The 27,872-nt window shown below is 42.8% G+C and overlaps 1 protein-coding gene across 5 annotated transcripts in view; it reads left to right on the top strand.

Annotated features, from left to right (window-relative positions):
- shank2b (SH3 and multiple ankyrin repeat domains 2b) overlaps window positions 1-15,249 on the top strand; it is an 85,522-nt gene extending 70,273 nt beyond the window's left edge. For 2 of the 5 annotated variants that reach the window (XM_042110801.1, XM_042110802.1), the window contains exons 18-26: window positions 2,850-2,985; window positions 3,698-3,778; window positions 4,300-4,311; window positions 5,162-5,185; window positions 6,928-6,987; window positions 7,277-7,401; window positions 7,553-7,664; window positions 7,802-10,211; window positions 11,498-15,249. In XM_042110801.1, coding sequence (XP_041966735.1) covers window positions 2,850-2,985; window positions 3,698-3,778; window positions 4,300-4,311; window positions 5,162-5,185; window positions 6,928-6,987; window positions 7,277-7,401; window positions 7,553-7,664; window positions 7,802-10,211; window positions 11,498-12,080 — 3,543 coding nt within the window. In that variant the 3' untranslated portion in view covers window positions 12,081-15,249. The remainder of the gene's footprint in view (window positions 1-2,849; window positions 2,986-3,697; window positions 3,779-4,299; window positions 4,312-5,161; window positions 5,186-6,927; window positions 6,988-7,276; window positions 7,402-7,552; window positions 7,665-7,801; window positions 10,212-11,497) is intronic. The other 3 variants (XM_042110803.1, XM_042110804.1, XM_042110805.1) reach the window with 3 other exon arrangements.
- Window positions 15,250-27,872: the final 12,623 nt, after the last annotated feature.

Here is a 27,872-nt window from a genome sequence, read left to right as displayed (position 1 = left end):
CTGGCTGATTTCATAGTCATATCTCAGCTCAGGGAGGCTCAGGGAGGCTAGCTTCAAGAAAACGATTATTTTTTATTTTTCTGAAATTGCGTGTATTTAAAGCATTCTTGATATTTTTGTCTTGGCAGATATCCTGTATCTTACATGAGTAACCAACAAAGACAGATAAAAAAAAAAACAATACTTTGTTTGAAATGCAGTGTAATATAGGCTGAATAGACTTAGGCAAAGTGAAATTAATGGAATTTGTTTTTTTTTTGTTGAAAGATTGAAAACAGCAACATGCTGATAAATCCCGAGGAACTATTTGTTGAGATAAAGTTGTAGTTCTGTAGTTATAATATTTACATGGAGCATCTTTGTTTTCATAAGACTCCAAAAAGTGATTTGATTGCTCATGGTGACTCACTCTCAGAGTTGCAGGTACTCCTTCCTGCACTGTGTACTATTACATAAATCTGAATGGATTGCTCCAGTTGTTCTTTGGCTAATGGGACATACTAAAACGTAAGCCAGCATGAAGCCGTGGACAAGCTCTTGGCTTCTTACATGATCTCCCTCCTATCTGAGTGTATCCTCATAGTGTTTTTAGCTGTTACTGTAGCTTTTTTAAACGAGTCTGGCGATGTGCTATTGGTTGGATCTGTTCGTGAAGTCTGATTTTTATCTGCTTGTCTTGCAGTAATTTTATAGACCAAAGTGAATTTTGTGTGTATGTGTGTGTGTGCACATGTGTTGTGTCTGTGAGTGTGTGTGTGTGTGTGTGTGTGTGTGTGTGTGTGTGTGTGTGTGTGTGTGTGTGTGTGTGTGTGTGTGTTCTCAGTCGCAGTCATATTGTTGCCATCCTATTGGCCTAAGTGAATCACTTCTGCTTCTTCTGTCAGGGGTACCTGGAGGGGTCTCCCAGTTCACTGAGTGGCATTATGTAACAATAAGGCTGAAAATGGAGAGACACTGTTACATAATGGTGTGTGTGTGTGTGTGTGTGTGTGTGTGTGCGTGTGTGTGTTTGCTTTTGCTTGCTGCAATGCACATCTTTATTCTGCTGGAAGTGACCAGAAGTGACTCAAAATAATATTTCATGAAATATGAAAGCTTTTGCTGACTTTCACACACAAGCAACACTGACAAGCTACTTTCTAAAGATGGGACAGAGGGAAAATGCACTGGGAAATGGTCTGGCTTGCTCACAGGGTGTTTGTGACTTGTGACTGTAAGACCAAAAATAACCAGAACACATCTGACTGATCTGATCAGTTTAAACATGTAGCTTGTTAGCATTTAACATTTTAATTCACCATGTGGTCTGCTCAGCATAAGGCCATTAGTCTTAATGGACTTAAATTAATAAGGAAGATTAGTAATACAATGCATCCAATCATTAAATTCAATATCCTAATGTTGCTACAGTAAGTCCATTTTCAGTGGTTCATCTGGGTCGAGTGTGGCTGTGCTGGCATGGAGGTCCCCCAGTGTCCGCAGAGGAAGTGGAGTCCAGTGGCCTAGTGAGATTAGTGGCCGATAAGGCCGCATCAGTGAAACATGTCTATGTTGCTCCCTCACACGCGTATCAGCATCTGCTCACCGCGCTTCCCAAATGAAAGCAAATCTCATTACTGGTCTGTGACACTCTGAGGATGGAGCTCACTGCTGATGCTATGCGTTTTAATACTAAAGGAGAACATAAAAGAATATGACTTCTAATCATATAGTGATTCAACGACCAACACTTTGACATTAACTACAGATATGATTCTTTATGAAAGCCTGCTGTTTGATATATAAAGTACTGTGTGTGCATTCATGTAAACCAGTACTTGTGTGCCGAGCCTGATCTTATTTGCAGTCATCTTTGAAATAGTTTGTCATGACTGTAGATTTAAGTATAGTTAGAGCAGAGTAAACCTTCTGAGCATTGTCTCACTTCTTCACTCACACAAGAATGTTGAAATCCCCTGAATACATCTTTTAGGTATGTGGTTTCCAAGGATACCTGTGATTACTCATGGAATCCTACAGATAGAAGCTTCACTCTGCTTCTTTTCCTCGCTCCCTTCACATTTCCTCTCTGTTATCACCACAAGTGAACCAGAATTGCATGTAGGTTTACTGGATTTCCGTATCCCACTTTTGACAATGGCTAGTGAATGCCTTTTGGAGTTGAGTGACCAATATGTACCAGTAGTACAGTACAATGTTTGCTCAGACATCCAGTTCTTTGTTATGCGGTCATCTTTGGTGGCAGTGACTAGATGTGGTTGTCAGACTGCAAATGTTATGACATGATCTAATGATATGATTTAACAGTGCGGAAGAGTATCATGAGTGACACTAATAGATGTACAGTATCTCTCTCCTCTAAGACCTCTCCCAGTGTGACTGCTATTCCATAAGGATGGTAGAGGGCTAGATCTAGATCGCCAATCTGTACAGTACATCCCTCTTCTTACAGAGTATAACGATAATACCGAGAATCTGTCAGTAACAGGAGCCAGCTTCCTCTGTGCATTTTAGGTAATTGCGGAATGGGTAATAGCCTTTTGCAGGGGGGGGGGGGGGCACTATTAGTGCCTAGTGCAGAATTGTCCATTTCTGTGATTGCAGATCCATAAACGACTTCCTTAAAACCACTCTGGTGGTACTGAATGGGCTTGAGATGACTGGGAAGCACCGAGTAGAACAATAGTGGGGTCGCCCCTCTCATCTCCTGCCCATGAGGGGAGCTCTGGCCCGGCGGCCAGCGTCATGCGGCTTGTTTGTCCAAGCTCCTCTCATGTCCGTTGTGATGAGGCGTTGCGTGAGCAGAGCGTGACTCTGTTCTCTCTGGTCTTCTTGTGTGTGCGGCGCAGGTGAACCAGGAGAACGTGGTCAAAGTGGGCCACAAGCAGGTGGTGAACATGATTCGGCACGGCACCAACCACCTGGTCATCAAAGTGGTGACGGTCAGCAGGAATCTGGACCCAGATGACACGGCGAGGAAAAAAGGTACAAAGCAAAATTACTCCATGTTCTGGTTGTCGTGCTTTTAATCTTGCCTCTATGGTGTCTGGATTCTGCATCCACTGAAAGGTAAGATGAGAAATGCCTGTAAAGACAGGTGATGAATCAAACATGCCACATCACATATTAACAACACACTTAATTCAGAACTGTCTCACTGCAGCTTGTTCATGCTGACACTAACAGTACTAATATGCCACTAACAACTCTGACTAATCTACGCAGACATCTTTTACCCTACACTCAGTTTGTCAAACATGGAAGAACAGAACATCCAAAGGTTCCTTTTTGGCAAACTGAAATAACTGCATGGGATGTAGGGTGGTAGGGTTGCATCGGTACTTGGTAGTAAGCAAATGTACACAGTATGATAGCTGTGGATTTTAATACCACAATATACCACAACATTTGGTACCACTGCAACCTAAATCTAACCATGCAGCCATTGTGTTGTTTGGCCTTATTTTGAGAGAAAAGCTGGTTCATGGGCAGTCCCATCTCTTTCTCTCTCTCTCTCTCTCTCTCTCTCTCTCTCTCTCTCTCTCTCTCTCTCTTCCTCCCCCTCTCTCTCCCTCTCTCTCTCTCTCTCTCTCTCTCTCTCTCTCTCTCTCTCTCTGTCTCTCTCTCTCTCTCTCTCGCCCTCCCTCTCTCTCTCCCCCTCTCTCTCTCTTGCTATCTCTGTGATCCTACTCTCTAGTGCCCCCACCTCCCAGGAGGGCTCCCTCCACGGCGCTCTCCATGCGGTCTAAGTCCATGACCTCTGAGCTGGAAGACATGGGTAAGCAGTCGGAGAGCATGCCCACACACCTGCTGGGACCTGGGGCACTGGTCACTGCTCACATGCCCACTTGACTGGGTGTGTTGGGGAAACAGCAGGTTTGGGTCACTCCTAAGCATACATTAACCCAAATATGGGCTTAGTGGGGCCCATACTGCTGTTCCTCCTAACATTCCTTGTCCTTGAGTGTTTAAATTTGGCTTATGATTCCAGGGAGGTAGCTTTGCGGCTGTGTCAAAAACATTACACTTGGTATCTCCTATGTCATACTAACTTGGTGACCATAGCATGAACGCATAATAGAACTGTTATATGTACATGAAAATCATGGCATTGGTCATTAGCATATGAAATTGTCCCAGATCATAGGCCAACATGATCAAATATCTCATGTCCCACTTATTTTAGGAAAAGGCAATGGCAAGTTTTATTAATTATGACAGCATTAGAAATGGCTACTTTATACTCATCAACAACACCTTGTAATGGCTTTCTTTTCTATCCCCCATGTGCCTCAATAGTTGAACAAGGTGGTAAGTCATTATGTATATTATTCCTGTCTGTCTCTGTGTGTGTGTATTTTGCAGCTTTGGCCATTGTCATGACTCATTATGTATGTTTGCTTTGCTATATGTCTGTTATCACATAGTCATTGTTCACATTAATTTGTCCTTAGCTGAAGGTGCAGTATATTACAACCCTTTACAATACATATACCTGCTGTTTTATTTTAACATCATTATATCATCATTATAGTCTAGGACTTACAAAGAAACAGACTTACAAACTCACATTGATTTTTTTTTTTAAATGCACACTACAGTATAGCCGTTAAACAGGGCTGCTCATCTCTCAGCAGTGGTGACATTCTACCTGAGATGACCTTTGGGTTGTACGGCCCTTTCTCAGCACCCATCACCCTGACATTTAAATAGGTAAAACTAATGAGAGATCAGGTCGTGGAACAGATTGGCCTTTTATTAGGCCCAGCCACTGGTCATAAAACACATTCATTTGTAGAAGCAGCTTTCGTGGATGTTAATGGATTGCTTTAAGAGAACCTTGTTTCAGTATGGTTGTCCATAAATCTAATCTAAACATAATCTACAATTATACATTCATTGGAGAAATCGATTCCATTTATGTGCTTTTAACACAATTGGCACACATGTCCAAGATTTCTGATGAGGAAACATTTAAGCTAGTAGTTTAAAATCCTATAAGTCCTTGGGGGATAACATAGAGGCGATTCCATTAGGTATCAATTTTGAGTAGCAATAATACTAAATATGGGAATTACCTTCATATTTTTTTAAATGTATAAACTGCATTTTTGTCTGTACATGTAATCATTTAAAATGTAAATGTTCTCTTATGTTCAAGCCACTTTGAGGAAAAAGAGGGGTGGTAAGTTTGATAGGCATGTTTCATACCGTAAACTATAAATAATAATTTAACAGTCACACTCTATATTATGGCTATATGGGTAATACTGAATGATGGATCTGGTTTAATTTAAATTTCAAGCTCAGTATATAATCCACATATGAATGTGTTCTCTGAGTTCCTCTAAGTCAGTATAGTGATCAGCACTGTGTCCTCACAGGTCTATGTGTTCTGACATGGTGAGGCAGTACTTAATGAGGTTCCCTTGCTGCTTTTCTCATCTCATGCCCATTGAGCCCCACTGGCACATTCTAAGGATATCATCGGCTTCTCTGAACCACTATCCATGTTTTTTCCTTTTTCGCTAAATATTCACCCACATGTTGAAATGTTAACATAAGTGCGATATGCAAATACTCTGTATACTGACGTAAATGGACGAATGCCTTCCACCTATTGCCAGTACTGCCTCCTCAGCAAAATGAAGACATCTAGAAGTGTCAAAACACGGTGAATAAAGCGCTAAATATAGCAGATGTAGCTTAGCTGAGGTTAATACTTTATGTAGAGCTACATCAACTTGTATATGTCCTCCTCACCAGTCATCAGTGCTGTTCCCTTAGTGCTGTTGGCGATTTAATGAGGATGGTATCTCCCTATTCCTCACATTCCATGAATTCCCCGGCCTCATTAACGTCGCCTTTATGATTCCTCACATATGTCTGAGCAAAGGGCACACTGTACCTTACATGTGCAGTCCTACTCTGGCACTCAGCTTGAACATTTGGCCATTCAGTTATTTGCATAGTTTGGAACCCTGACTATGGCACTCTTGAACTCGCTCACACAGATCAGGGACAGTAATATGTGCATTGCCAGTAGAACATCTAGTTCACCCCTCTCTACTTTAAACAATTGCACATTTCACAGTTTTTAAGACTGGGCTACCGTTCACATGCCTTATTTCTAGTGAGCTATGCCCCCATTTGAAATAGGGATTATGTAACTTTTGAAAAGAAAATGTCTGCCAGGGTTCATTTTTATATTTTACTATTAAGAAATATTCACATTTGATTCTTAGAGAGTTAATTGCTGTTCATTATTCAGGACTGAGAGGGCAATTGGTCTTGTGCCATGGGATATACATTAGAAAGAGATTATTTCCTGTCAGAGATGGAAAACTATCTATTATGATACGAGTGCCTTCCACTGCTTTGAATGACTGAGAAATAAGACGTTACCATGGCAATACTGTTTAATATAGCAACAATCCACCTGCAAAAAATGTAATGTCATATTTGCAGTGAGTAGCCACAGCTTCTCACACAAAAACTTGAATCTATCAAGGCATCAGACCTTGAAGAAGGCTCATTTGTTTTCTCATCTTTTTCTACAATGGACTCAAGACTTTCTCTGAACCAAGACGACGTACAGCACACATAGCACTGGGTTGTGTTGTCTTGTGTATTATTGCAGATGCTTTTAATTTAGAGTGATACATGTGACTCATATAAGTAATCCTGACTCTATGTACAATAAAACTTGCTAATGGAGTTAGTAGACCCATCGTACACTCTTAGTTGACACAGACATTTATCCGTTGCATTTTGACAGAATCTGACAGTCCTCTGATCTCCACCCAAATCCAATGGCATATCAGAACCGGTTTTGAAAGTTGTCAGGACTAGTAGTTGTGAACTGTATGCAGTTGGACAGATGTCAATGTCAGGCACTGAACTTCCTTCTCCTCCATTTCTGTGTAGATGCTCAGCCTTCTAATATTGAGGGTCTGAAGAAGAGGATTGTATTTCAAGTCACACTAAGTAATCGTCCCAATGCATGGGAAGCTTTCTTAAAGCAACGCTAGCATGTTGTGCAGTGGTGGCTGAGAATCTAGCTGAGGCATCTTCTGATACAGTCAGAAAAAGTGCTTGCACGGCTTTGACCTTGACCAGTGTCAATGTCATTATCTCTGTTCCCCTCCCTTGCTCGATTTTGACTTATTTTTCAAAGGATCCTTTGAAAGGTCATTGGCTTGCAAGATTAAAAATGGTAAAATGGTAACAAATAGGTCTGTTATTCAGATTAGGCAATGCAACCTTTATTTTTCAGATAAGGTGGACGAAATAATACCCACTCAGAAGCCCCCGTGGGATAATTCAACGATTGACACAAGGGTCGCTGCGGTCAAACCAAGGCCAACCAGCAGATGCTTTGCTGTGGCCCCTGAGATGAATGTAAGCCAAAGAGTAACAGTAAGAGTAAGCCAAATATAAATATCAAAGGGAACGCAAACACTGATGTTTTCAAAGTGAATTTCTCTTGGAATAATGAGAAAAGCCATGACTGTGCTGACATTTGTGTTTGTGTTGATCTTGTCGGCTTCAGTCTTTGTGCAATAGCCAGGATGTGGCAGTTGCCTCCCCTCCAGTGCCTGGAAGTCCCCGAGCAGGCTACCTGGATGTGCCGAGAGCAACTATGAGGCGGCAGACATCTATAGGTAAGCAACAATGCAAGTAAGCAAGAGCCACCATTCCATTACACAGTGTGGATTCCCCATTTGCTTTAAAGTGTTTGTTTTCTTTTCTTGTGTTCCATGCTGATGCTAATTGTTTTGTTTTGTTGTGTTGCTCACAGGTGTGACTGAAGAGGAGAAACAGTTTCTTACACCTCCAGTGCTGAAATTTACCAGAAGCCTTTCTATGCCGGACACATCGGAGGACATTCCGCCTCCACCAGCCATCTCCCCACCTTCCCCTCCGTACAACAATGGCAACAACCCTCCCACCCCCAACCGGGCCTACGGCACCATCCGGGCCGGGTTCACCCAGGGCCCGGCCTCCAACAGCACGGCCCCCGAGAGAGGAGACGCGGGCATGGGGTCAGCGTGGAGGGAGCAGGGCCCATTCTATAGGGACAGTCCAGAGCACTTCCAGACAGGGGACTTCAACCACTCGGGCCCCACGGCTCAGCAGAGCCTCCACATGAGGCGAGCCCAGGTGCCTGAGAACCCCTACTCGGACATGAGCAAGAACCACCCGAGCCTGTTTGCACCGAACAAGCCGATGCGGAGGAAGGGCATGCTGGTCAAGCAGCCCAACGTGGAGGACAGCCCGGAGAAGACCTGCACCATCTCCATCCCCACCATCATCATCAAGGAGCCGTCCACCAGCAGCAGTGGCAAGAGCAGCCAGGGCAGCAGCATGGAGATCGAGACGGGCGTCCAGGACCACCCGGGCCAGCTGCGGCCCGACGACCTCGGCCCCAGCAACCCGTTCGCGACTGCCATCGTGCACCGGCGTGAGAAACGGCTGGAGATCCACAGGAACTCCCCGTCCTTCCGCTCCACGGATTTGGCCGACGACGACTCGCCCGCCCCAACTCCGGCCCCGCGACTGCGGCACTCCAAGTCCATCGACGAGGGCATGTTCAGCAGCGACGAGCGCCTGCGGCGGCTCATGGCGCCGCCCACCTCCCTCCTGAGCATCCCGCGGGGCGGCGGGTCCGGCGGAGGCAACGTGACGGACTTCAACAGCCCCGAGCCCACCATGGTGCGCGAGGTGCTCAACACGCGCACGGGCCACCACAGCCCCATCAGCCTGCCCGCCAACAAGACCTACAACGTGGGCGGCGGCAACTACGTGCACCCGGTCACAGGGAAACCCCTGGACCCGAACTCGCCGCTAGCCCTGGCGCTCGCTGCCCGCGACCGTGCCATGAGGGAGCAGTCGCAGCCGCTCCCGCTCAAGAGCGACCTGTCCAAGCCCGACCTCAACAAGCCCTTATTCATCGACACCAAGCTGCGGTCGAACGTGGCGGTGAGCTTCTCAGCCACGGCTACCATGGGTCGGCCTGGGAGATCGGCCCTGCGCCGGCAGATGACGGAGGCCAAGTACGAGACCGAGTCCAAGCATGCGTACAGCATGCAGGACGGACTCCATCTGGGCGGCAAGGAGGAGAAGAGGCCGGAGGAGAAGAAGAACATGCTCATCGACATCGTGGACACGTCGCAGCAGAAGTCAGCCGGACTCCTGATGGTGCACACCACAGATGGTGCCAAGAAGGACAGCAACAGCCTGTCCGATGGAGAGCGCGAGGAGGGCGTCAGCTCGGACAGTGCCCCCGGCGAGCTCCGCGATCCCAACCAGCCGGCCGCCCCCACCCACCCTGTCATGCCCAAATCTCTCTCTGCCAACCCTCCCCACGGGAAGACCATCATCACCATCAGCTCTGTGGACGAGCCGGTCAAGCTGCCCTTCGGCATCCCTCCCCCTCCCCTGGCGTCAGTTGACATCGATGAGGAGTTTCCATTCACTGACCCTCTTCCTCCCCCACTTGAGTTTGCCAACAGTTTCGACATCCCCGAGGACCAGGCGGCTTTGGCCGAGCTGCTCAAGCAGAAGGCCAATGGCACGAGAGGATCCTCGCTCACCCCCTTTTACTCACAGCTCTCCGCAGGGAACGCCGAGATCAAGAGGCCCGCGGTGCTCACCAATTGCACCCCGCCCAGTTTCCCGCCGATGGACACGTACGAGCCAATCACCGATTCGGGCATCGAGGTGGACAGTCGGAGCAGCGGGGACCCCCAGTTGGAGACAACCAGCACGGTCTCCACCGTGTCCAGCATCTCCACCCTGTCGTCGGAGGGAGGCGAGACTCTGGACACATGCACGGTCTATGCAGATGGACAGGCCTTCTTGGTGGACCGGCCCCAGGCCATGTCCAAGCCAAAGCTCAAGCCCATCCTCAATAAAAATGCACTTTACAAAGAGGAGGAGAGCATGAGCCCTTTCAGGGTGCCCAGCTCCATCCCGCCCCCACCCTCCAACCCCGCGCCCCCGGAGCCCCCCAAAACACCGACCCAGCGAACCTCAAAGCTCTGGGGCGACCCTGGCGACCTGAAGAGCCCCCACGCGTCCGACCTCAAGCCCCACCACGGCATGGGCGAGCTGAACTCCGCCCTGCAGCACATGAACAAGGACAAAACGCCAAAGCCAGGGGAGGCGTTAGACTCTCCCACGGGATCCAGGACTCACTTTGAAAGCAGGTACATCTTCAGCACTCTGTGCAGCGCAGCGTGGCGCAGGGCTGCATGTAGGCTCCTGGATTTAGTGTGTGTGTGTGTGTGTGTGTGTGTGTGTGTGTGTGTGTGTGTGTGTGTGTGTGTGCTCTTCTCATGAAAGAAAAAAGGGGGTTGCCTAGCAACCTAATAATGAGAAGAGCCTTGAGGAGCAGATGAGTTACGTCAGTCTGATGAGCATGGACAAAACCATTGTGTTCTGCAGCAGGGGTGTGGGAGGGGGTGTTACAGCACAGTTCAGAGGCATTTGCCCTCCGAACAACACAGATGATTCGGCGGATGATATGTTTGGCTGAATCACACCTTGCATTACTCACATGACCGCATCTTCTGGCACTGCCATGGCGTGTCACAATCAAAAGGCAGTCGTATGTTCTCTGTCTGCACAGTTGTTTTTATACAGAACCATACAGTGTCTATGAACTGAAATGCATCATGTAGACACAGCCCTGCTCAGTCCCAGCTACAGACCCCAGTGAAGCTGCAGTCTCATTTATTATGGATGGCTGGGTGTTTATTTACGGAACATGATAATGACCCCAAAAACCTCAGGCAACGCCAGTTTAGTTCAAGATGGCCAGACACAAATGTTTGCACTGCAGGCTTGTGTGTTTTAATTGAGACATTTATTCAGGGAATTTGACGAGTCACTCTCCATGAAGAGCATTTCAGGATTTAGACAGAGTGTTAAGAGTTCTGTGGTTCTCAGACATGCAGTGGTCCTTTCCCCTCAGTGCCGTAGTGCGATAGCGCAGCTCAGCTCCACATTGAGGTCTGCACACCTGGGCGAAAAAGGGAAGATGAAGCTTCTGGCAAAGACTGTTCTCTTTTTTTCTTGCCATGCTCTCCTTATCCCCCTCTCTCTCTTTCCGTCCGTTTCTCTTTCTCTCTGCTTATTTTGTGTGAGGAATTAGAAGGTGAGAGATGTTAGAAGCGTCATGCTGGTAGAAGCAGGTTTTGAAGGATGGGTTTGTTTTAGAGGTGTGGAATTATCTATCTTTAGCTTCCCTTTCTGTGGACAGGCAGATGTCGTTGTGTGGCGGCACGCAGGACCTACTGTATCTATTCTTAAACTTGTAACAGAGAGACAAACAACATGCATCATATTACAATATCTGTGCTAAATGGATTCAAATCTATCTTTACAAATCTTTGTCACTTGATCATATCCCCCATAGGAACTTTATGTGTCTTATGTGTTTTTAAGTTGAAGTCTTTCTTACCCCTGTCTCTCCTCTCTTCCTCCCGTGCAGGAATCCAGACGGTCTGTCCCTTGTCTCAGGTACACAGCAGAACACCACGGTCACTTTCTCCACCCAGCCCGGCCCCAATGTGCCTCCAAACTCCACTGCCACCCCGCCCTCGAGCCTGCCCCCCTCCCACCACCACCCGCACCATGCACTCCCGCACCACCACCACCACCACCACGGCCCCAACCCCATCATGTCCCCGCCGGACTCGGGCCTTGGCTGCACCTCCTCGTCCCTGCCGCCGTCCGCCACCTCGCCCACCATGACAGACGTGTTCGGCCTGCCCACGCCGCCGCTCAGCCTGGGCACGGGTCGCAGTCGCTCGCCATCGCCGCTCACGCTCATCCAGGCGCCCTCCAACAAGCCCTTCGCCACCAAGCCCGTCGTCATGTGGACCAAGCATGATGTGGCCGACTGGCTGGAGAGCCTGAACCTGGGCGAGCACCGGGACGCCTTCATGGAGAACGACATCGAGGGCAGCCACCTGCCCAACCTACAGAAGGAAGATCTGATAGACCTGGGGGTGACGCGGGTGGGCCACCGCATGAACATTGAGCGAGCATTGAAAGTGCTCTTAGACAGATGAGAATAGGCTCGGCTCTTTGCAACGACATCAGAACTCCATAAGGCTACCATTTTCTTTTTATCTTTTGTTGAAGTTCTCTTGCTTTTGATGTTTGGCTTCCTTCTCCCTTTTTTTCTTTTTTTTTTGAGGGCTGGGGGGGGGGGGGGCGGGGTGATGTTTTTGGACCGTAGGACTACACATATCCTGAAGAAACTGTGTTGACTTCGGAAACAGCAGTTCCCACACAAGCACAAAAGTCCTCTCTGGAAGTGAGCTATCAGTCGAGTGAGGCCTGATCGAGGACCCGGGGCATCCCACACACACTGCATGGGATACAAGAGACAAGGATCACAAATTCTTGCAACGTCAATGTCTTCTGGGAACTAAATCATTTGAAGACAACAAAAAGCCAGCTGAGCTGGAGATACAGTTTCTATCTTTGCTAGAAATATTTCTTCAGGACAAAATGGAATATTGATGTATGTTGTCTGTCAGATCCCTATGAAATATCTTGCTTTTTTTCCTTCTTCACCTTTTCTCTGGAAAGTAGATGAGACTAAAATACGATGTGTTTCATGGAAATCGTCTCCCTCAGTTCACCTGCAGATGGTCCAGGGTTGGGCATTCTCACTTGGAAAAGAGGTCACCTGTACTTGCACCTGTTTTGTTAACCGTAGCAAACTGCAGCACGTTCATTGGCTGTCTGTTCTCTCCACAGTGTTACAGTGTATTTGGGTTTGCTGAAAATGATTTTTTAATCACAAAAGAAAAAAACATGTGAACTGTTTCATTTGGTCTTCCACACAGTGAAGGTCGTTTAGTGTATCTCAGATTATTTGACCCTATTTTCTGACTTTAATACCTGGTAGTTGTATTTATGGTTTATCCATTGTATTCTACTTTCAGCACACTAATGAGATGGAATGCTAGCGCATTGTGTTTTGGAGATCCCCGCAACAGACACAGACTAGGACATGAAAAAAACAGTATCTGAAAAGTGAGATAATGAATCCCAGTTGGCTCTGAAATAGGTATACACAAATCACAAGTAAGTTGATATTTTAAGGATTGGATCCTTTGAATTAAAGTGAGCAGTTAGCATAGTTAGCCATTCATTTCTGATAGGCATATTTGTGCTGGAATGGAATCGGGAAAACAACAATCTCTACACTCAGGGTTTCATGGAGAATCTATTTCTTGTTTTGTAAGCATTGTCTTGCAAGGCAGACAAGGTTTTGACTTTCTGAATGTTTTGCCTTTGTTGTAACTTTGAGAGATCTTGCCCAATGTATTTTTTTTTGTACAATACCTGGGCAGAAGAATTCTTCCTCAGAAAGCACAGTGAGAAGACCATTGAATTCTGTTTGACACACACATATACCAAGCTATTGAAACTTTTTTAAAAGATAGGGCCTCTTCATAGCTGAGTACACTCACCTCTGTTTATTCACACCTTTCACATCTAAGTGTCATAATCTCTAGCGAAATACAGCATTATATTTAGACATTTTCTTAATTTGTCTGTTTAAGTGAAAGCATGTGTCCTCACTGAGTAGGGACGAAAAAATCTTGTCACTGAAATTTACTCACAGTACTGTGCAAAACTTTTATGCATTTTTACTTTTTTTCCTTCTACATTAGTGTCTATATATTTACATTTTCAAACATTTATGTATGCACTTTGTATTTTGTTGGTTGACAAGTAAAAAACATTCATGTTATTTTGAAAGTGCCGTCTTCACTTTACTTGTTTCATTTGTTTCAAGTGCGGGTAAAATTTTTGCACAGTACTGAATTATCCTTGAAATTTAGATTGATGGATGTTGTTGACTGCCTCAATTAAATGCTAGTTTGTTGGGGGGGGGGGGGGGGGGGGACGGACATCCATTAACCATTAACACATTTTCTCTTTCTTAATTTTAGTTAATCCAAGTGGAGATAAGAAGATGTTTACTGTACCAGTTTCTAATTGTCAAAAGACATCACATTTGTATTGAATCATCTAAAATGTCAGTGACAGGTGATGTATATTTTAGCATTCTTGGACCTGCTGGTGGCTGGGTGGTGAAACAGTATGTAAACAGTGAATAGGATACAGTTACTTTGTGCGGGAATGATATAGAGTTGGCAAATGTTGTGGATTTATTGAGACCCTCTTGCATCTAGCTTTGTATGAGTCGTGTGTGGTTTGAACTGAGGGAGAATGTCAGGTGTTGATTTAATTGATGGTTGATGTTAATTATTTAATCATGGCCCCCAAAGCTGTAGGGAGATGCATAATACTGTTGCTAATACCTATTATAGAGGAGTTAGAGTTATATCATCTCAGTATATCTTATTTTAAGAGACATAGGAAAATGCACAGTATTTTAATTATAGAGATATTTATTAAATATTTATTATGTTTTAATGACATTAACTCTCATCTGTGGTGTGCCAAAACTATATGTGGTATCAGCTAAGAAGCAATACAAACTGTTCAGAAACCACCATCATAACTCCATTCAGTCTAAATAGACTCTTGAAAATCATATTCTGTAGAGCTTGGTGATCTAGAATAATACTTGATATTTGAGTTATCGCTGTCACCTGCTTCTTTTAGATACTGCAATTAAATACAGAAAAATAAAATGGCATAGTTTTGTATTTTGTGTGTAAATGACGAGACACAGATAGACTTGGAGTCTTGCACAGTAGTTCCAGGCCACCTTGACACTGTATTATAAGAAGAGTTTTCACATGAATGCAACAGATGTGTGTGATAATGAAAATAAAAGTAAATAGCAGTGTTGGTGTTTCCAGATTCTGATTAAAGATGTTTTATAGTTCCTTGAGCAAAGTTCGAACCAACATTTTTGAAGATGTATATTTCAAGATCAGTAAGGATGAATGCAGAACAATGAATGGGTAGGATTACTTTGCCCCTGGTTACATACCAAGAAAATCCTGTTTGATTACATTTTTGGTTTATTTCTCATTTCTACTTCATTGAAAGGTCTCTCTCTCACTCTCCTGTGGGGAATGCATTCACTTGATCTATGTTGCTGTAATTTTGTGCTACATTTATTTGAGGGTAAATAATTAAGATCAAAGAGAGACATTTCTGTGACTGCACTTTTCTTCTGAATCCTCAATACTCATGTATGGAAACCAAAATTTACTGGAAGAAAATAAATGATATTGCACAATATGTTGTGACATGTTTATTCACAGATTTCTCAAAATTATTTGTATATTTAACTGGTACTAAACAATCTGACAAATCTATGCCTGAACATTACACAATGTAAATATTCAACCACAGATTTCATAGTAGGGGTCTTGTATACAATATTTGTGAACAGACCATCTCATGAATATTTTTATTAGTCAAAAAGGACCAATTCATTTAGTCAATATTTTTTGTCCTGGTCCTTTTGTCCTGGTCAACATTTCCGCACTTAGTCTGTCTAAGAGGTTGCAGAGGTACCCCTCTCTCAGGACTCCATGTGCAAGATTGCCCTCTGGCGGCCAAAATGTCCTACCAGGCCCAAAAGAGCCGGTGCTTTTTAGGACAATTTTGGTTTGTGTCTTGTGATAATTGTTCTTTACTTTCCAAATGAAGTAAGAGCATGTACGTTTATTATATACATTTTATGTGAAAACATTAAAAACACCTGTTCCAAAGTTTTTCTTTCGAGGTTAAGTATAATAATAAATGTGACCTGCTCAAGTACATCACAGTAAAGTACAAAGCAAAAGTGTTGCTGTGATGCTGTTTTCATGATTTATTTGTCCATGCACTGCATTCAATCAGTGTGGACACTATGCCTTGTTTATCTCACAGGATGTCCCTACGATGGCCGACTCTCCCTCTGTGAGACCACACTGTCAGTCTCAGGCCTTTGAGACAAGCATCTACATCCAGCTGGAGTTCATTAAAGTTGATGGCCATCGCCCAACTGTGAGAAAAAGCCTTCACATCCACTCTGGAGGTTTGGACACACACATGCATTTCTATACACACTCTGTGTTCCAATATTAGCATAGATATAAACAACCACAATAGACGGAAACATGCAATTCCACAGAACATATCATCTGTTAGCATTATGCATGTATATAACATATAACAATATCAGACATATAACAATATCAGGTTGTGTAGCGTACATATATTTCTACTGTTTATATGTTTTATGGAATGCTTATCAATGGGTCCTGTTGCTGGGGAGTCCTTGAGTAAATGCTGTTCCTGTGGATCTGAAGGCACAAGGTGGATGTGGAATTGTGATAGAGTCAAGCAGTGCGTGCGCCCTTTGCACTATGGATGTTCAGCAGTGCTCTCTGGGGGCTGCGTGACCTCTGCCAGTTCACTCTGTGTGTCCCTCTGTGCACACCCTCCCAGCTGCAGCAGCAGTGACCCACCATCCTCCAGGACAGGACAGAGGAGAAAAGGAAGTGGTCATCTGGTCTGGCTCTGATGCATCGCTCTGTGTTACATAAAGATGACACCAGCGATGGTCCCAGGAGACAGGACTGATTTTTACGGGAATCGTATTGGAAGAGGGAGAGAGTTTTGGTGTTCCTGCTCACAAGGGGCCGTTTCCTGTGTTTGTTTGATTGGCCCCTAGCCCCACTTTGAATTCTGTTAAGCCTTGCATTTATTATGTATGAATGATGCAAAACTTAATATTGTGTAGCTGAAACTCTGATGGAGGAAATACTCGAAGCTGAAATGATTCAGTAGCTGTTTCGGTAATGTATGTGTAAGTGACTGGGCAGAGTGATCCCACGCCATGAGTTCAGACAACAGATGTTTTTTATAGACTCAACAAAACTAATTAGTCATTTATATATAGCCTCCTGCTTTCTTTAGCCAACAAAATAAAGACTGCCAAACAAAATGGGGAGTCAAAGGTCAGTGCTATCATTCACAACGTTCGTCTAGCCTCCCCACTTACATGTTGAAGATATGACGTTTCCTGCTACTTTTAACAGATCTTCCCCTATAAAACGACATTCTATTTTTCTACATTTTATACATTATTTGTCTATGTAAGAAAATGAAAACAAGTGAGTAGTAACTCTGATATTTACATTTGAATAAATTAAGGTGTTGTGATTTTTGAATTCTGTAGCCATGAGAAGAAATATAAACAAATGTTACAGATATTTTAGAGTAACCAAAGTGTTCTATGTAAAATGGCTCCTCCTAATATTCAGTGTTAGCCTACTATACTGACTAATTGTTGATTCAACCTGTAATAATTTGCTATTAAGTAATAGGTTCTAGTTAGTCCAAAATGTAATGTCATCCATAGTTGTGTTACATAAGTCGGAGCCTGGGACACGGAGAGGTGCTGTTTATTACAGCAGGAAGTGGTGCTGGAAGCTGTGGTTCTTCTGGGAGCGCTGCTCCATGTAGAGAAGGGAGCTGAAGCCACAGGAGCTGATGGGAAACCAGCGCAACTTCCCACGATGCCGTTCCTCACAATCCAGCAGATGCTTTGTCTGTAAGTCATCACCCATTAGTGCTGTGCGACAATGTCATCTTTTTTTTCCTGCTCAACAATCATCAGTTTTTCATTTGAACACAATAGTGTTTGAGTTATATCCTCATTTAGTGCTGTATGTGACAGGAAGTAAGCTTCAGTGTGTGACAACATGAGGAGTTCCTACAAAGGTCTGTTCAAAAACCTCTTCATGCTCTGTGTTCCAAATTTCTATTACAAAGTAATATCTCTGTCCTCGTGGATTGCATTAGTTGAAAGAACACCAAATGCATTAGCTTTTTGATTTATTTATATGTTAACATGATTATGCTGTTACATCACTATGAAGTAGAAAACAAGATAAGAAACACACAAATAGGTAGATTAGATTTCATGGAAAATTAGATCAAATGTCAACCTAGGTGATACTTTTTTAACCATGAGACAAAGTTAATCAGAGAGTGTGAATGAAGAAAGAAACAACAACCACAAGTGCCCGTCACCATAAATATCATGTGATAAACATTCAAGGTATCTCTGTTAGGTTTGGATGAGTGTTTCTTGCAAAGCTTGCTGGCATTGTAATAGGTTGCTTGTGACTAGGTTTGTCATGTTATGTCCTGGGTCATTTCATTTTTCAATAGTATTGGGTCGCTAAAATGTTTTCATCTTAACAACATTGTATGATGATATTTCCTGTTATGGCTGGAAATAGCAGGGTACATTGCAAAATTTCTCTTGAAGGGACATCCTGCTTCAGTTTTCAAGAGCACATTTTATTTTCCAAGTAACAAAATTCACACACATGCTTGAAAACCCCAAGAACATTATTCAGAGGTTGCATGGTTACCTCTATGCTACATCACTGACAGCCTAGGAATAAACACAGTATTGAATGCAATTGCAATGTATATTTTCCATGCATATCATGTATTTTAATATTTGGAATGGTAACATTTTATCAGTTCTACTCCAGAGGTGTCACTAGACTGAAGTCATTACGTGCCGTGCTGATACGGCGTTGTTTTTCCCCATTACAGTGTCACACGGTGGCCTATTTTCCGACATTCATTGAATGAAAGTGCACACACATATACAAAAAAGGAAACAGGTGCAGGGTAGCCTATATATGGCTGAGCCAAGATATGAAAAAAAGAAAAAGATACCCGCACACTGTTATATAAGTTCCCAGAGTGTTTTATTGGACTACAATGTTTCGACCAGAGGTCTTCAGGTATCAAACATATTACCTTATCCGTGAGGCTACATTGTTAAATAGGGAAAATTCTGTTATAATCACCCACTTTGGATATTGGAGCTTACTGACTGCATCTGCAGTTTTAACGTGAAGTCATAATCCCATAGCCTATACTTTGGTTCGAATCTGTCCATTTCTTTCCAACTTGACCGAAGTCATCCACACATTTGCAGACATCTGCACTATTGTAGAGCAGCATAGTTTATTCTCCTGTCTCTTGATTTGTTTGTAACGTAGGTTGGCATTGCTATGCCAGTCTCTCTACTGTATTCAAAGCTGCAGGTGTCAGTCATTAGCATAGACTAGATGTACCGCATAGCGGTACAAAATATGACCGCCGCTCAGTCCTGTACATCCGTTCCGCGAAAATAAATCACACTTCAATTTGTCTCCATATTTTACTCCATCCCCCACTCTTGAAACTTTTGTGTATGCTTGTTTGGCATGCCTGAGTGTGTGTGTGCGGCTGCACAGAAAGTAGCCTACTGGTGCTGAAAAGGTGAATAGATTGTAGAATAGCCAAAGAAGATGTAGCATTGTTATTAAACCTTTAAAATCTCTAAACAATCACAAGTAGGGCAGTTCATCACAGTCCATCCATTGCAACTGGATTGATGAAAGGTCACTTACACCTGTAGGCTACATTGTATTTGGGAAAAGCAAAAGGTATCAGCATAATGTTATTTATTTATTTATTTATTTATTTATAAACAAAAACATCTCTGTCAGTTCCATGCCGTTTTCAACAGCTATCAAAAACAAAGGTCATTTTTGGATGGATGGATTTTTTGTGAATGTTTCTTCTTCTACATAAGATTTTAGTCATCTTTAGTTCATGTAATACTTTATTGTCAATGCACAAATTAAGTAACAATAGTCTGAAACGTTATTGTTAATGGACAAATTAAGTAACAGTAGCCTAGTCTGAAACGAAATGCTGTTTTACATCTAACCAGTGGTGCAAATAACTGACATGTCCTTGGGCCTTGATGAAATGCGTCGCTAGACTGTTCATACACATTTTAACGGGCCAAAGTTGAAGAGCTGTTGTCCGTTATTGTTCGTGCAAATATAGGCTGATTCATGTTCCCTTGCATTGTGTAACTGAGGTCCATGGCTAGTCTGGCTTTCACCAGACCAAGCTCAATCTTTTAAGAAATCAAAAAATAAATAGCGGGCAGATCAGGCTGGGTTCACCCAGCCTAGTCCATAGGCACCCGATATTGTTTAATTTTCCGATTGAGATATCCACGCTCTGGCTATTCTAAATGCAAAAATGCATCAGGGAGTTATGACAAAACTGTAACTAACAAACTAGATCCTAATAGAAAGCTGTTAGCTTCCCTAAGCTACAGGTAGGCTTATAAGGTAGGCCTATTTACAACATAAATTGTCAATAGGCTATGCTGGCGACACAAATAAAATCTCCTTTGGAAACCAATGGCTTGCGCCTTACAGTATCAAGCGGACTTAAACTGCCATATCGTGGCGAAAAGTTGTAATAAAATTCACGCAGCTCCATGAGTCAAGGAAAGCGCGAATGAAGTAGCCACTTCTAAATGGGACCCACTACACAGTAGCTTAAGGTGTGTTGCTAAAGCAGCCATAATGAAATGAAGGTGACATTGTTTGGATACTTCACACATACGTGCTTTTTAATTTCACAGACTACAACTACCAAGCTGGAATCAAAGCACATCGATTCCTCTCTCACACCCTGCACGCACTTAAAACAAAATAAACAGGCGTCTCAGTCTCACGCATGTATAGGCAAAACTGTATCAGACCGGTAGCCTAGTGTGTAGTGTGTGTGCATGTGTATATGTGTGCACCGCCATCTACAGGCCAATGAGTGTACAGTCACTAAATGTACACATAACCTAATTTTTTTTGGACCCCCCCATGGATGAAATTCTACAAAACTTGGCATACCCCCAGAGAATGCCAGGTCAATCATACACAATTTGGTGCAGTTCTGAACATCTTAACTGAAGATAGGGGCGATTAAAGCAGAATAATATTGCATTTTCATTTTTTACCGGGGGAGTGCAAATCACAAATGAGTGATTATGGGCCAGATTGATGTGGGCCCTTGAGACCAACATACCATAAAAAATTCTTCATCCTCAGTGCCACGGTTCAGGTAGTTATTTAGGAAAAACTGCTTTTTTTGCGGTTCGGGGGGCCCAGCACGGGGGGGGGGGGGGTGGGGGGGAGTGGCCCCTGGGGACGAAACAAAATTTTTCCGTAAAAGTCTAGTGGGGCCACCAAATTTCATGTGCCCCGGTGGTTCGGTGTCCCAGGTATCGCTGACCAAACATTCAGGAAGTAGATGACGGGGAAAAAAAAAAAAACGTTGACAATCCCTATATGACCGCTTCGCTAGCTTCACTTCGAAGTAGATCTGGTAAAACATGTAATCAGCGTCCCATATCAATGTAAACGATGATTGAACTGACAGGAAGCAGACTTTGGAGTGTGGAAACAGTTTGGAGACAGTGGAATCAACTCTAACATAGCAAACTATCCACCCTCATTTCCGTAACCAATGAATGTAGTGTGACAAATTCAACAGTTTGGCCTCATTTTAAACTGAACTGCATTTCCCTTTTTGTGATAACTTTTAATGTTCTAAAGGGATGATGAAACAGAAAAGACATAATGCTTTTAAGGTGTCTACAGGGTGACATAAAAATGGCAGCACAAACAAAACACTTCTGTTATTAAGTGACATTCGGGTTAGGTTAGGGAAAATATGAATTTTGGGACTGCATTACTCTTTCTGTGCACTGGCCTATTGGTACGTTATCCTACGCCCCTCATATGTATAAAAGCATGTTAAAATTGTAATAGGTTAGGGTTCATGTGTCATGACAGTGTCATGTCACTCTTATGTCGATACTGTCAAGTAAAGTGTTACCTAACAAAAAAAAAATTGGGTTTGCAACCCATGTTGACCATTTTGGCTCCCTCAGTTGACTTTTCTTTTCATTTTTTCCAACTTCAGACATGTCCAGAGGGGATCGTAAAAGAGAAAAGTTGGATTCTAACACTTAAGTTGGTCACAAAAGGAAAAATGGGTTTACATTTTATGCTGTCCTTCCAAAAGGGTAATGATATTAGTATTTGCAGGGACGTCAACAGAAATGAATGCTATGGTACGCACACCCACCTACACAGTAGCTCCGCGCAGGCAGGCACTCCAACAGCTTCAACTTAAGGCTCCATAAATGCATTTGGAACAGCTGATTTTTGTCCGTTTTTTGGGGATTTTATAGTGATGTGAGTTGAAATGAACGGCCAAACGACATGTATGGGATTAAGGCAACACCGATACACAGAATAATGTAGTAGTATATATCCAAACAGTCATCTTTCCCCTAAAAGGGGGCGTGTACGTGCAGCACATACAACTTTCCATTCCATTTGTCAGTGTGTATTGTTTCCGGTCTAGCTAGATCCGATGTGGTGTTGTAGGCTAGTTGTTCTAACGTTACTAGTTATTGCAACAGCATGTGAAAAAACTAGAAAGTTTGTTAGACCAAAAAGAACATTAATCTCGCAATAAGAAAATTGACGCCGTTAAAATAGGTTTACGTTAACGCCGTTAATAACGCGTTTAACGGACAGCACTAGTTAAATTCTATCCTCCCAGCTCTCCCCTATTTTAAGCAAAGGGTTAAAGGAGAAGTTCGGTGTGATATTGACCTAAAGTGTGTTGAAACATGATACCGAGTGTGAACTTTTGTCTCATAGCTCATCTCGGCTTGTCCCCTGCACTCCGAAATCTGGCGCTAGTTAGCCGATGCTACCAACAGGATTTCAAAGGGGGTGCTTCGGGCATCGGCCTAGCCATGCAAATAAATCACTGTTTTACACCATTTACGAGGCTCAAAGTAGCTCCACACTTCATTGGTAGACTTCCAAGGGCCCTGACATTTAAAACGAGACATTGAGAACTTTGAAAAAGCACTGGTAGTTTATTTACAAGATGATTTATACAGAGAGTACCTTCAGGAAGTTTACCGTTCACCGCCATTTTGAATTTAGTCACGATAATTCGAGCAATGAGTACGAATAAACAGGTATGATAAGGGATCAGATTCCAAAAATAATTCAGTGGAAATGCATGGATTCCAGTTGCTGCTACTGGAAGCAACTGGAATCCATGCATTTTCACAGAATTATTTTTAAGTAGCTCTGCAATGTAGGCTATGTTTCCGTTTATTTGCAGTACCATGTTCCTTACACGACATGACCCAGTGCCCTTGTAGTATGCATGCAAGTCTATCTAGCACAGCTAATATTAATATCAGTGAATCACATTCGCTTCCCGTCTAAGTTTGTCACCCAACAAAGCTAGAACTAGATATGATTTTTTATACATGTTTCCATGTCATTCTGGAGTCTTTCGACGGATTCTAAATGAAATCAAGTCTGTGGCTCTCCAAAAGAGTCTCTTGGGATGTAACTTTTACAGACAAGCCCAATTTTTCATCAGGCTTATTAGGAAAAAAAAAGACAGTTTTTCTTACTGTAAGTATTTAAGTATTTGAAATACTCTAAATACAATCTCTCAAAGTATGTTGTTACAAACTACATTAGATTTGTTCCAATTCTGCAAAATAGAAATTACAAAATATGCTAAAGTAATTAAATACTTAGGCCTATTTAAAATACGTATAATTAAAATACTGCCCATGTCTGACTACGATGATGCTAAACATTATCACTGTATACACATGCACACATAATAGCTGTTACAAGCGGTTACAAGGTAATTGTGCCTCATAATGATTGACATAGACCCTGACTGAAAAATCGGTGTGGCAATATTATAGGCCGATATTAGCTATTTGCCGATTTATCAGTATCGGCATTTGTAGCCGGCGATAATTATTTTTAAATTAAAGTAAAGGAAAGACAAATGATCCTTCATCTAGATTTCCAGTATTGCCTTTCCAGCTTAGGCCTACAGTATATCCAACAGTAAAATAATGTTAGCATTGGTTGAGTGGTGGAGGCTAACTTGATTGTCATTGCTTGAGAGGCTTCGGTTCAAATATCGAAATCGGTATTGGTCTTTAAAATCCCATATCAGTCGGGTTCAAATTGACATTTTTGTTATAGAATTAAATATTATGTAGCCCAGAGGTGTGGACTCTAGTCAAATGACTTGGACTCGAGCCACGATTTTCATGACTTCAGACTCGACTTGACAAAATTAGAAATGACTTGTAACTCGACTTGGACTTCCATGCTATTGACTCGAGACTCGACTCTGACTTTGCCCCTTTGACTTGTAATGACTTGACTTGCGGCATGGTAAATTGTATAAAAACAACTATTTTCTGCCCATACCAACTTCAGCAGCATCAAGTTCATCGTTAACGTTACACCTGCATTGCAACGTTATTTTGCATGGAATGCAGGTCTCTTATCTATTGTGAGAAGGGATGAACATCACTGAACATGCTACCATTTGTCGTCTGACTTGGATCATGTGATATTGTGATGGATCCTCTGATCCCTTTGATGTGGTTCGATGGGTTCGATATAGCCTAAACAATTTAATTTGCTCCACGGAGCTAACCGAAACGATCAATAAATCATCATCGGTCCGTGTAACGCTTTGCAGTGCTTTGTTCTATTTGTTCCATCCATCGGGTCCAAATAAAAAATGTGTTCAATAATCCAATTTTCAATTTGTTTTAACTGGTCAGCAAATAGATAATTGCTGCTATTTTCTAAATGTGTCATTAGTCACGCAAGATAAAGAAAACAGAAACTGGATTGGAAACAAAAGTAAAATTCAGTTAATATTGGATTTTGGCCCCTTTTTTTTTTTACTGTTTTTGTTGGGCTGAACCACGCGTAGGGGTGGGTGACCTGATAGATATTGGCGCGCGGTGTTGGTGATCACATTTTATCAGCGGATGTAGAGCATAGACTGTAAAAAATAGATGTAGAGATGGAGGGCTATCAAACACAGTTCCGCTTGCATCAAGGTGCCAAGCGATTGATAATGTCAGCTCGAGATCAGAACTTCAGATGCAGAGGGAGACATTGCTGCGTCCTGACACTTATGAGTAGGCCTACGTGAGCCCTAGTAGCCTACAGGCCAATGTAGGCTATTTGCTGTTGAAATTAATAAATGGATAAACGGATAAATTAGGCTCACCGTTGTGTCTTCGTTTAGCCTAATGAAACCTAGTCTAGCGTAAAGCGTTAAATAAGCAAAAATACCATGTCAAACAGTGCTCGGGGTAGCCTGTATAGCCCGGTATAGCCAAGACTGACGTCGATGACATTCTGCTTTGGGGAATTATTTGCTATGGCATGGCTATGGTATTCAAATATAGGCTACTGTAGATATGTTCAACATAGGCTGAAAGTTATGTTTAACGTGCCTTCTCCCAAAAAGTTTGTCATTAATCTCTAAAGTAATGAGTCAAAATCACAAACAACTTCAGGCGGCGCTCCCTTCCACCATCTAGCCTGGCCCAGCTAGATGGTGTTCTCCCCCCGGTGTTCGTGGTTCAGTCCAATCACAAGGGCAAAAAAGGAAAATTAGAAAATTGACGCATCATTTCAATTTTTAACTTCTGAACAGAAAACCGTAACTGTGCTCAATTGAAAATCAAAATAAGCAACAATAACCCATTTACTGTGCCGTCCTAAAGAATGGATAACGGATTTTTAAGCCTATTTTTATATTTTTTCATGTGAATTCTGCAAATAGAACATAGCACTGCAAAGCGTTACACGGACCATCATCAATGACTGATGGCATTTCAAGCTTACACCCATATCAGCGTTGTGTTTTTCACCATAAATATCAAGCTTTCATTGCAGTTTTCTATCATTCATTTGCACGTCAGTGGGGGCCGTATATTCTGTACTGGAGCATGTGCTTGCTGCTGAGAAGGTCTCACGCACAGAGGTTAGAAGGAGGATGGCTTTGCATTTTCTACCAAAATACTTTAAAGGTGTGTATTTTTGTAGTTTAAAAATACTGCCAAATATTCTTGGTAAAACCAATAGCAGAGGTGAACAAAGTAGCCAACACAATTCCTTTACTTAAAGCGATGGTTCGGAGTAATTTCACCATAGTGTCCTTTGCACCATGACCCCGAGCCAAACACCCTCCCAGAACCTGTTTTCCCTTGGTCGAACCTTGGTTGAGTAGCGCTGTCAGACACTATAATGAGTTTCTGCAGGCCCAACTTTTATCTTGTAAATTAGGCTACCCCACTAATAAAGCCCTGAATGGTACGAAACTTCTACAGTATGTTTTTTACTCATAAAACTCCTTGTAGGTACACGAGGAGTTTATTTAAATAACACTTACCTGATGGATGCTACTATCTGCTACTATAGCCTACCTCTGCATCGACATTACGTTCGTGATTTGGGAAAAGCCCGTATATTGGCACTGTAGAAGTTTCATACCATTCAGGGCATTATTAGTGGGGTAATTTGGCTCGGGGTCATGGTGCAAAGGACCCTAGGGTGAAATTACTCCGAACCATGCTTTAAGTGACAGATACACTTTAAGTACATATTACTCCAATACAAGTGAAAGTTGCAAAGTTAAAATGTTAATTGAGTTAAAGTAGAGAACTATACTAAATATTAAAAAATCAAAAGCACAACCATTTTTCCTTTTAATGTAATATTTTGTATACACAATAATAACATGTAAATCCTTTGGATGGTCACTAGGTCATAACTAGCACTGTGTATTCATTCACATGAATGCATTCACACTGATAATTTTGACAACAAAGTGCGCTGCAAGTAGGCTACACGGATGGTGCACATAATGGTAAACAAGTTGAGCGTGGAGCGGACACTCTTCGCCCTCTATGATCGCATGACCATGATGATAGAACACTTTGTTTAATTACTAATGGTCTAAAAAATTAGCCTGCATCGGTCCTCTTTCTTCAAATCCCCATGCGGCACTGTTATTATAGTAGGGCTATTGGTATAACAAATCACTAGATATTTTTATATTGTAAAAAAGGGGCGGGGGCATTTACGTTCAGTTGTGAAGACCAATACTCTACATAGCCTACATAACATGTGTTGCTGGCTGCACTGCATTCTAAGCCATTCTAACATTTTGAATGACAAAACAGCTATGGGGTGTGTATAGAATGGCTTAGAATGCAGTGCAGCCAGCAACATATTTGGGGACATTGAGCACAAGGCTCCAGGCATCTTGGAAGAGAATGCACTGTAGGTCTAGTTCTTGACTTGTGTGTTGTCATGTCTCTGTTGATGAGATAGTTTCGACCGTCATAAGGTCAGAATTGCCAAGCATAGGGGCTGTTTTTAAAGAGTAGGCTAGCCTAGAGATTGTCTGTGCTGTGGCGAGTGAGACAAGGTAGGCTATGTGTTGCGCGATATCTCTGCACCCAAGTAGCAGTGCTTCGCCCCAATATACTGTAGTCTCAAGTCAATATATCTGCCTAAATCGCCTCGTCCTCTTAATCTGCATTGCCAGTTGTAGCCTACTCATTGTAAATACCAGGCCGCAATTAGGGATTTTTTTATTGGCTCACTTTGCTGACACTCACAATGCAACGAGAGATTCCATTCACTAAGCTATAAGGCAATGCATGTAAGGTGACAAAAATGTTTTTACACACTTATCTAACTCTAGGGGAGACGGTGAATAGGCTAACCCAATTCCACATCACATACATATCGCATACATATCACATACATATTTCATACCACATACATCGCACGTTCGACTTATCGAACTCTGGGAAACACGGTGAATGAGCTAAAGTCCCAAAAAGTCGGAAAGTCGGGACATAGTAGGCTATTACATAGTGAACTCATTAGAATCAAAAATCCTGTATTCACTCTTACTTTTCCTCAGTAAGAGAACAAAGGATAGCCTACTTTGTTTGTCTATGGGCTTGTGCTTATATACGGAGCCCCTAAGGACGTGAGCAAAAAAAAATCTAAAGTTTAGTTTCATATGCTCACGCGAAACTTTCATGTGCGCACATGAAAGTTTCATGTGCGCACGTGAAACTTTCATGTGAGCACATGAAAGTTTCG

This window comes from Alosa sapidissima, chromosome 11, assembly GCF_018492685.1.
Source record: "Alosa sapidissima isolate fAloSap1 chromosome 11, fAloSap1.pri, whole genome shotgun sequence".
Taxonomy (NCBI): Eukaryota; Metazoa; Chordata; class Actinopteri; order Clupeiformes; family Clupeidae; genus Alosa; species Alosa sapidissima.
The sequence above is the reverse complement of the archived record's forward strand: the minus strand, read 5'-3'. Positions and strand labels throughout refer to the sequence as shown.